The 9749-nt window shown below is 46.7% G+C and overlaps 1 protein-coding gene across 1 annotated transcript; it reads left to right on the top strand.

Annotated features, from left to right (window-relative positions):
- The first annotated feature begins 745 nt into the window (after nucleotides 1–745).
- Nucleotides 746–8328, top strand: LOC147003588 (aurora kinase C-like). The gene is made up of 7 exons (XM_085841044.1): nucleotides 746–918; nucleotides 1447–1480; nucleotides 1698–1889; nucleotides 2840–2978; nucleotides 5287–5435; nucleotides 7787–7961; nucleotides 8158–8328. Exons 2-7 carry the CDS (start codon nucleotides 1458–1460, stop codon nucleotides 8326–8328), a joined length of 849 nt encoding a protein of 282 aa, XP_085697170.1. The 5' UTR covers nucleotides 746–918; nucleotides 1447–1457.
- The last annotated feature ends 1421 nt before the right edge of the window (nucleotides 8329–9749 follow it).

A 9749-nucleotide genomic window follows, 5' to 3' on the forward strand; every position in this document is an offset into this window, starting at 1 on the left:
ATTCTGGCTTGGAGTCGCTTTTCAGCTCCCAAGTTCTGTGGTCTGATCAGTAGCAGCCTGAGTACAATAATAGACTTTTGTCATCTACTTGTGGATGGACGTCCCAAGAAGCAGTCAGCTGCCAAGTCTGTGTTGCTATCTCCTACTGGTCAGTTTTTGCTGCCTAATTCAGTATCTTGCTTTGTATCTTGCTTTGCTTGGGTTGTTTTGGATTTTCAGCCCCCAATACTTTGTTTTTCAAGACAGGATTTCTCTGTGTAGCTTTGGCTGTCCTGGAACTTGCTCTTTTAGATCAGGCTGGTCTCAAACTCAGAGATGCCCCGTGCCTCCTGAGTGCTGGGATTAAAGGTGTGTGCAGGATTTGTAAAGATTTTAATTCCCTATTCTAATAAACATAAATTTCATCGCATTTGACAGAGGAGACACATATTTGCTGTTTCTTACTACGGGGTCCTCGAGGTTGATTGCCGGTCCTCTGTACCTACACAAACACCTAGTGCCCCTCCTGCTGACCTCCGCAGATGGTACTTTCCTTGCTAGTGATTTTAGGCACTTTCTGGACCCGCCCCCACCATCCTATAGGGCAAGCAGCCTGGCTTCTCAGGCGCGCCTATTGGGCATGCTTATGACTTCAGAAAGATAACCAATGGTTATCAGCTGGGATCTACTAGACTCTATCAAAGCGCGATCTGGAAACCTCTTGAGTGCGGCTGTGCTAGTGGATTACCAGTGTGTGTGTCCCGTGTGTCCCAGAGTGGGTGAGACATTCCGGGCGGTTGGGGAGGCTGGAGTCAGAGCGTTACCCGCCTACCTTTTTCCAGGATCTAAGCAACTAGCAGGACTTCAACTTGCCCTCACCTCTTTAGAGTTCAGGGAAGAGTCACCTCCTTCCGGCTGGGCTTCACACACAAGTAAGAGGTAGGAGAACCCGGACCGACTCCAAAGTGGTGGCACGTATGTGAAAGATCCCTGCAAGCAGGAGGAGGAGGCAGCAGGATGGGGACAGTTAGAGGTCACTGGGGTCCGCAGCCAGGGGTGCGTTATGTGTGTGTGTGCATTGGCAGTGAAGGCTTCAGCCTTCTCTCTCTGCGTCATCCTTCCTCTCCCTCACTCCCTCTCCTCCCTCTCTTTCCTCCCCCCCCTCCTTTCCTGGGTTCACTCTCCATCTCTCCTTTTCCTGCAGTCCTTCTTTTTCTCCTTCTCCCTTTTTCCTTTCCCTTCCATGCCCTCCCCTACAACTTTCTTGATGCCCCTTCCCCTCTCCTATACCCTTTCCCCTCCCACCCTCCCCCAGTCTCTGATAGGGTGATTCTCCTGTGTACTAAGTGGGCCTCAAAGTTGCTATGGAGTGGAGGTTGACTTTGAACTCCTGCCTCCTTGTCTACCTCCCACAGACTAGGGTTGCTATTGAGCATCACCAGGCCCATTTTTCCTCTCTTTCCTTAGCTACTGGCCAGATGGAGCCCAGCACCTCAACCAGGTGAGTGCTTTGCCAAAGTTTCTAGAAGAAAGAAAATGGGACTCAGGTGACTAGTAAGCAGGGCAAGAGGAGCATTGGCTCATGGATCTAAAATGCTATTTTCCCTATGGAAGACCACTGCTGAGGTTGTGAGCTCAGTGAATGAGGAAGGGGAGCGGTTGGGGAACCCTAACTCTTCCCAGTCTCTGAGATGAGGCCATCTCTTCCATTTATTCAGGAAGCATTTCACCATCAGTGACTTTGAAATCGGGCGTCCTCTGGGCAGGGGGAAATCTGGGCGTGTGTACTTGGCTCGGCTCAAGGAAAATCATTTCATCCTGGCCCTGAAGGTCCTCTTCAAATCTGAGATAGAGAAGGAGGGATTGGAGCACCAACTTCGCAGGGAAGTGGAGATCCAGGCACACCTACAGTAAGCCTGATCTATGTGGAACTCAGAGCTGGTTCCCTCTTGCTGCCCTCGACCTCTGAACTCAGTCTTCATGACTCCCAAATAAGCATTTTGCTTTCTACCTGAAGACTTTTCTCTGTAACTCATTCCGGTTAGGACAATTCTCTCCTGGTATTGGACACACCAGTTTCAAGTGTACACACATGTGCAGATCAGAGGTCAACCCCCAGTGTTACTCCTCAGGTGATGCACATCTTTTTTTTTTTTTTTTTTTGGTTTTTCGAGACAGGGTTTCTCTGTGTAGCCTTGACTGTCCTGGAACTCACTTTGTAGACCAGGCTGGCCTCGAACTCAGAAATCCGCCTGCCTCTGCCTCCCGAGTGCTGGGATTAAAGGCGTGCACCACCACGCCCGGCGATGCACATCTTTTTAAAAAATGTATTCCTTTGTCCGGAGCCCCTGAGAAGCAGAGGCATGTGGATCACTGGGTGTGAGGCCAGCCTGATGGTTCCCAGTGAGTTCCAGGTCAACCAGAGTTACACAGTGAAACTCTGTCCACAGCAATCGGTTTTGTCTTATACCTACTTATTTGTTTGTTTATTTTAGTTTTGGTTTTGGTTACTTGGAGACCGGGTTTCTCTGTGTAGCCATAGCTGTCCTGGTATTTGCTCTGTAGATCTAGTAGGCTGCTCTTGAACTCGAGATTTGCCTGCACCTGCCTTTGGAGTGCTGAGATTAAAGTCTTGTACTACTCAGCAATTTTATTTTATTTTGTTTTGTTTTACGGGGAGTGGTGGCACATGGGCTACATGTGAGTCACAGGACACATGTGGAGGACAACTTGCAGGAATTAGTTCCTCTCTTCCACATACAGATTCTGGGAGTGGTACTCGGGTTAGCACACTTGGCAACAATGTCTCTGTTTGCTATGCATCTTGCCTGCCTTGACTCTTCCTTCCTTCCTCCTTCAGACACCCGAACATCCTTCGCCTGTACAACTACTTCTATGATGACACTCGGATATACTTAATTCTGGAGTATGCTCCAGGAGGTGAGCTCTATAAGGAGCTTCAGAGAAATCAGAAGTTGGACCAGCAGCGTACAGCCACGGTGAGGGGAGTTCTGGGACCAAGGATGCACGCAGTGATGACAGTTACTGATTGTAGCTGCCAATATCCCTTCCCAACTCTTCTTAACTTACTCTTTTGTGTGTTAGTGTGGGATGTGGGGTGGGGGAGCATACAGGCCGTAGTGGGCACATATAGAAGTCATGAGACAACTTGGGGAGGAGTCTGTTTTCTCCTTTCACTTTTATGTGGCTTCCAGGGTTGAAACTCAGGTCACCAGGCGTGTACAGCAAGCTCTCTTACCTACTGAGACATCTTGCTGGCCTTCATCTCTTGTTGTTCTGAGTTGCAGGAAATCTTGCTAGATAGCCCAGGCTAGCCCAGGCTTCCCTGAAATCTCCAGGATGAAACCTGGCTCACGGTGCTGTATTTCCTTCCTTGGGCAGAGTCTTTTCTAAGCAGCTCAGAATGACTTGGAACTCCTGTATAGCCCAGGTTAACCTTGAGTTTGCAACCTTGTAACTCCTAGGATGATAGGCCACCCAGCTTTGGACTCTTTGTTTCCATGAGGGTTGTTTGTTTGTTTATTTGTTTGTGTGGTTTTGGTTTTTAGGTGTGCTTACATGTAACTTGTTGGTCTAGTTCTTCTCTAGTGTGTTTATGGCCTTGGGTTGATCCCAATGTAGCCACAGAATATTATTATTGATAGATTTTTTTTTTTAGAGATAGGTTCTTTCACTTCTTGTCTAACCTGGAACAATATAGACAGGCTGGCCTCAAATTCACAGAAATCCTCTTGCCTCTGCTTCCCTAGTGCTGGCTACCACACCTGGTATCGTTCTTATCAAGCATTTGATTGTAACTGGGGCTGGAGAAACAGCTCATTGGGTAAGGATGCTTGCTGCTGAGGCTGAACACCAGCATCCTGGGACCCGCATGGTCGAAGGAGAGATAAAACCCAGAAGGTTGTCCTTGTACCTCTCCATGCACTTATTCACATATTTAGGCACAGAAAAACAAATAAATGCAATGAAAATAGTATATAAAAAGTCCAACTCTATTAGATAGAAAATGAAACCATAAACATATATTGGAAAGCTAGCTGGACATAGTGTTGCTGGCCTATAATTCCAGAACTTTGAAGGCTGGAGCAGAAGGCTCAGGAGTTCAAGGTCAGCTTGGTCTACATATCAAGTTTCAGGCCATAAGGTTACATAGTGCAACCTTATCTCATAAAAGGAAAAAAGAAAAGGTACCTTGAAATTGTAGGGTACTTTAAGAAAAGCCCTAGAACTCTATCCCTGCACCATCAGTTGGCTTTGCTGGACAATAAAATCTCTGACTCCTGTAGCCTTCCCTCTGATCCTTTAGGGGGAATGTTCTGACTGGCTCAGCTGTAGCCTCCCCCAGCCTTGAGTAGGCTGGCTCAGACCTTGCTGCCACTGTGAATGAGACCACCTGGGGTGGACCTTCCCACCTAGATAGCTCTATTGTTCTTGTCACCTGCTGCTGCTCTTTTCCAAGAAGCAGCTACAGCTGAGAGGCTGAACCTGTCTTCCTGAGAGAGCCAACAACCTGTGAACTTGGCGACCTAATGCTAATAGCTCTGACAGACTAGTGTTAACAACTTAGCGACAAAGCATCAAGAAGCCTGGCATGGAGGTGGATGGGCCATCCAGCTTTATAAGCACAGACTCTTAGTAAACATTGGGCCTTGAGCAGAAATCTGTCTTGGTCTCTTTACTTCTTTGATGTTCTATACAGCTCTGGCCTCCCACTCAGGAACTCAGTTAGTGTGGCTGCAGGGGGCTACAGGGTCTGAAGGCTCCATCTCAGGTGGTCTCATTCACAATGGCAGCAAGGTCTGAGCCAGCCTACTCAAGGCTGGGGGAGGCTACACTCAGCACAGCTTCTGTGTCTGGCTCCTGTTCTGCTAAGTCTATAGTGGAGGGGTGGGGGCTGGCTAGTTTATAACCATCATGCTATTTAAAGACAGGCAGATCTCATGAGTTTAAGGCTGACCTGGGCCAGACAGTGAAGGCCCTCTTTTAAAAAGAACAAAGAGGCAAGCGGTGGTGACTGAGGCCTTTACTCCCTGAGCTACAGAGAGAGTTCCAGGGTAGTAAGAGCTACAGAGAGAAACCCTGCTGAAAAACAAGGTCGATAGTAAGGCACCACTCTAAAGATTGTCCTCTATGCTCCGCATTGCTATGTATATACACACAAAGAGACAATAGAATTATTGTCAAAAAATGAGATTCCTTGGCAATGATAAAATTCGTAGTGTCTGTTCTACCTCACAGGGAAGCCGAGAAAGTCTTCCCCCCACCAGACTGCTTTTGTTCACACAGATAATACACGAGTTGTCAGATGCCCTGACCTACTGCCATGAGAAGAAGGTGATTCACAGGGACATCAAGCCACAGAATCTCCTGCTGGGCCTCAATGGTGAGGTGAAGATCTCAGACTTTGGGTTGTCTGTGCATACCCCCTCCCTCAGGTAGGTTGGATGGGATGGGGGTGGGACGCTCACACTAGTGAGGCATTTCCCAAGTGAATTCATCTCACATGGAAGGCCCAGATACAAACTGGGCCTTGTGGTTAACAAGTACCTTTTCCAAATACACACTTTTAAAATGCACTTGCAAATTGAAAGAATAGGTGGGTGGGGTGATGGACTGAGTAGATAAGAACAGTTCCTTTGTGATCAGGAAACCTGACTTTAAATGAAAAGAACCTGTAAATACCTGGCTGTGGCTATGGATTACTTTAACCCCTGCCTTGAGTGATGGAGGCAGGCAGATCCTATAAGCTGGCTAGCCACTGGCAGAAATGACTGGGTTAGGTCCAATGAGAGACCTTGCGTTAAAGGAATACAGTGGGGAGCTTAATAAAGACACTGAATGTCGTCCTCTGTCTTTGTTAGTGTGTGTCTGTAGGCATGTACACACACACATACACACACACACCACAAATAGAGCTTTGCTTTCCTAGTCTTTATCAGTGTTTGCCTTTGCCAGTAAGATTCCATGTAAAATTAGCAAGCATCCCAGGAAGGAATTTCTCCATGTCGATGAGCTACATTTCCTTGGTTCCTCTTGAGACATACACCATCATTATGTACATCATAAATCTTCCTCAGACGAAAGGATGGACCATCTGGAGATTGCCATACCCAAGGATCCACCCCATAATCAGCCTCCAAATGCTGACACCATTGCATACACCAGCAAGATTTTGCTGAAAGGACCCTGATATAGCTGTCTCTTGTGACACTATGCCGAGGCCTGGTAAACATAGAAGTGGATGCTCACAGTCAGCTATAGGATGGAATACAAGGCCCCAATGGAGGAGCTAGAGAAAGTACCCAAGAGCTGAAGGGGTCTGCAACCCTATAGGTGGAACAACAATATGACTAACCAGTACCCCCAGAGCTCGTGTCTCTAGCTGCATATGTATTAGAAGATGGCCTAGTCTGCCATCATTGGGAAGAGAGGCCCCTTGGTCTTGCAAACTTTATATACCCCAGTACAGGGGAACACCAGGGCCAAGAAGTGGGAGGGGTGGGAAGGGGAGTAGGGGGGGTATGGGGGACTTTTGGGATAGCATTTGAGATGTAAATGAAGAAAATACCTAATTAAAAAAAATAAATATAAAAAAAATCTTCCTCAGTCACTGACTCTGACCACCAGGCTGGCCTCAGACTTACAGCAATCCTGTGATGTTATGCTACAGGTGATATGCTGCACCATGTTTTAAAACATGAGATTAGTGTTTCTTCCCTTATAGTATTTACTTTTTCTGAGTTGGTTTAGTTTTTTTAATTGTTATCTTCTATGTATGGATGTTTTGCCTGCATCTAGGACTTGTGCACCGTTTTTCATGCCTGTTCTCTTGGAAGCCAGAAGAGGGCATCAGTTGTTTTTAAGCAGCCACATGGATGCTGCAAAATCTGTCCAGGGTCTTTTAGAAGAGCAGCCAGTGCTCTTAACCACTGAGTCATCTCTCCAGCCCTGCCTTGTCTGACTGGTTGTGGATTCATTCTAGCTTCAAACACAATGCTCTTCCTGTTGCAACCTTCCCAAATGCCAGAATTAAGAGATGTGAGCTATTACTATATGCATCTGCTTTCCCTGAATGTTAAACAAAAAGAAACCTGTGTTTATTCTCATATGTGCATGTAGGCACACATGTGCCATGTTGTGTCTGGGAGGAGGGTGGGCGTGTAAGAGGACACCTTCAAGATAGTCCCTCACCTTCCACCTTATTTGAGACAAGGTCTTTTGTTTGCTCTTTCATAGTTGCCTAGCTGGTCTACAGACTTTCTATGATTCTCCTCTGCCTCCCATCTCACTATAGAAGTTCTAGGACAATAGTCATGGACCCGGCTTTATGTGGGTTCTGGGGGATAGAACTCAGGTCCTCAGGAATTCCCCCTGCAAGTGCTTTGCCCCCTGACTCACCTCCTATAGCCCCTCTGAATCTTGATCCATATTAACAGTTGGTGTTTATGAACAGTTCTCCTTGCCTCAGGCATGCACAGGAGTGGACCCTTTAGGATGTCCCTGTGTCTCCCATTTCCTTGGAAGCTGAACAGGGAAGATTTCCCTTCTTCTGTTTTTTGTTTTTGCTTTATCGAGACAGGGTTTCTCTGAGTAGCTCTGGCTGTCCTGGAACTCACTTTGTAGACCAGGCTGGCCTCAAACTCAGAAATCTGCCTGCCTCTGCCTCCCAAGTGCGGGGATTAAAGTTGTGCGCCACCACTGCCCGGTTTTGTTTTTGTTTTTGTTTTTTGGTGTTTTCCCTTCTTCTGAGCCTACGCACAGCCCAATCTTCTGTGTCTTGTTCTAGGAGAAGGACAATGTGTAGGACTCTGGACTACTTGCCCCCGGAAATGATAGAGCAGAAACCGTACAATGAGATGGTTGATCTGTGGTGCATTGGCGTGCTCTGCTATGAGCTGCTGGTGGGGAAGCCACCCTTTGAGAGCAGCACCTCCAGTGAGACATATAGACGCATCCGCAAGGTATGGCCAGCGCACGCACACATGACATTCACCAGGAAGCCAGACAGTGATGGGTCCTGGGTGGGCCTTTGGGGACTGAGTGTATACAAAAGATTATCTGCTAATAGCCAAAAGGGTGCCATGAGGAGACTTATAGCACAGGGAGATTACGAAATGAAAATAACTAGATTCTATTCTTCTTCCCCTGGCTCATTAGGTGGATTTTAAGTTTCCTTCATCAGTGCCTGCAGGAGCCCAGGACTTGATCTCCAAGCTTCTTAGGTACCATCCTTCAGAGCGGCTGAGCCTGGCCCAGGTCCTGAAGCACCCCTGGGTCAGAGAACACTCTCGAAGGGTGCTGCCTCCCTTTGTTCAGATGTCTTCCTGAGTCCTGCCCATCTCTATCCCTATGTATTTCTTCAGGAAGCTCTCCAGGCTCTTTTGTTAGTGTGTGTGGTTTGCTTGTTTTCTCTTTTATGAAATGATGTTAATTAAAACTGATTATTTTCGCATCAATCTTCTTGCTTGAGTGAGTTAGTGTGTAGATTGAATTGAAAAGTTTGTCTTACATGAGTGATAGAGGTGGAGGCCAGAAGCCCACACCAGGTGGCTCCCTCTATTGCTCTCCATCTCATATTCTGAGAGGATAGATCTCTGAACTGAACATGAAATCACCAAGTGGGCTTGACTGGCTGGTAAATAAAACACAGTGATCCTTCTATGTCCAGCTCCCTAGTGCCAAGATCACAGAAGCACTAAAGTATGCCCAGCTTGTACCAGGGTGCTGGGGATCAAACTCAGTCCCTGTGCTTCTGCACATGGACAGAGGCACACCCATGCTTACACACACATAAAATAACAACTAAGTGAAAGGAAGTTGGTGTATAAGGAGAGATGATGTATGTGTAGAACTTGGGGTCCTCTCTAGAGCACTCAGTTTATCAGCTTTACATTTGCCCTGATTTTGGGCAAATGTTCCAGACATACAACACTCCAATCTACATTCTATACAGAAAGAATGTCAGTCTCACCCAGGCCCAGAATCCTCCTGCACTGTGTGCATTGTTACTTGATGGATCTGAAGCCAGGCTTGGTGACCCATGCCTACAATCTTAAGTATTCAGGAGGCTCAAGCAGGAGAAGTTCAGTTCAAGGACAACCCGGACAATTTAGCGAGATTGTCTCAAATTAAAACAATTTCAAGTAATAATAACACCACTCCTGGGCATATACCCAGAAGATGCTCCAACATATAATGACACATGCTACACTATGTTCATAGCAGCCTTATTTATAATAGCCTGAAGCTGGAAAGAACCTAGATGTCCCTCAATGGAAGCATGGATATAGAAAATGTGGTACATGTATATACTACAGTACTACTCAGCTATTAAAAATGATGACTTTGTGAGAATTTTAGGCAAATGGATAAAACTAGAAAGGATCCTGTGTGAGGTAACCCAATCAGAAAAGAACACCCATGGTATGTACTCACTGATATGTGGATATTAGCCCAGAAGCTCAGAATACCTAAGGTACAATTCACAAACCACATGAAACTCAAAAAAGAAGACCAAAGTGTGGATACTTCCATCCTTCTTAGAAGGGGGAACAAAATACCCATGGGAGGAGTTACAAAGTGTGGAGCAGAGACTGAAGGAATGGCCAACTAGAGACTGCCCCACCTGGGGATCCATAAACCCCGCCACTATTGTGGATGCCAACAAGTGCTTGCTGACAGAAGCCTGTTATAGCTGTCTCCTGAGAGACTCTACCAGTGCTTGACAACTACAGAGGTGGAGGCTCACA

The sequence above is a fragment of the Mus caroli genome, unplaced genomic scaffold (genome assembly GCF_978045245.1).
Source record: "Mus caroli unplaced genomic scaffold, Mus_caroli_1 scaffold_8, whole genome shotgun sequence".
NCBI classification, from domain to species: domain Eukaryota; kingdom Metazoa; phylum Chordata; class Mammalia; order Rodentia; family Muridae; genus Mus; species Mus caroli.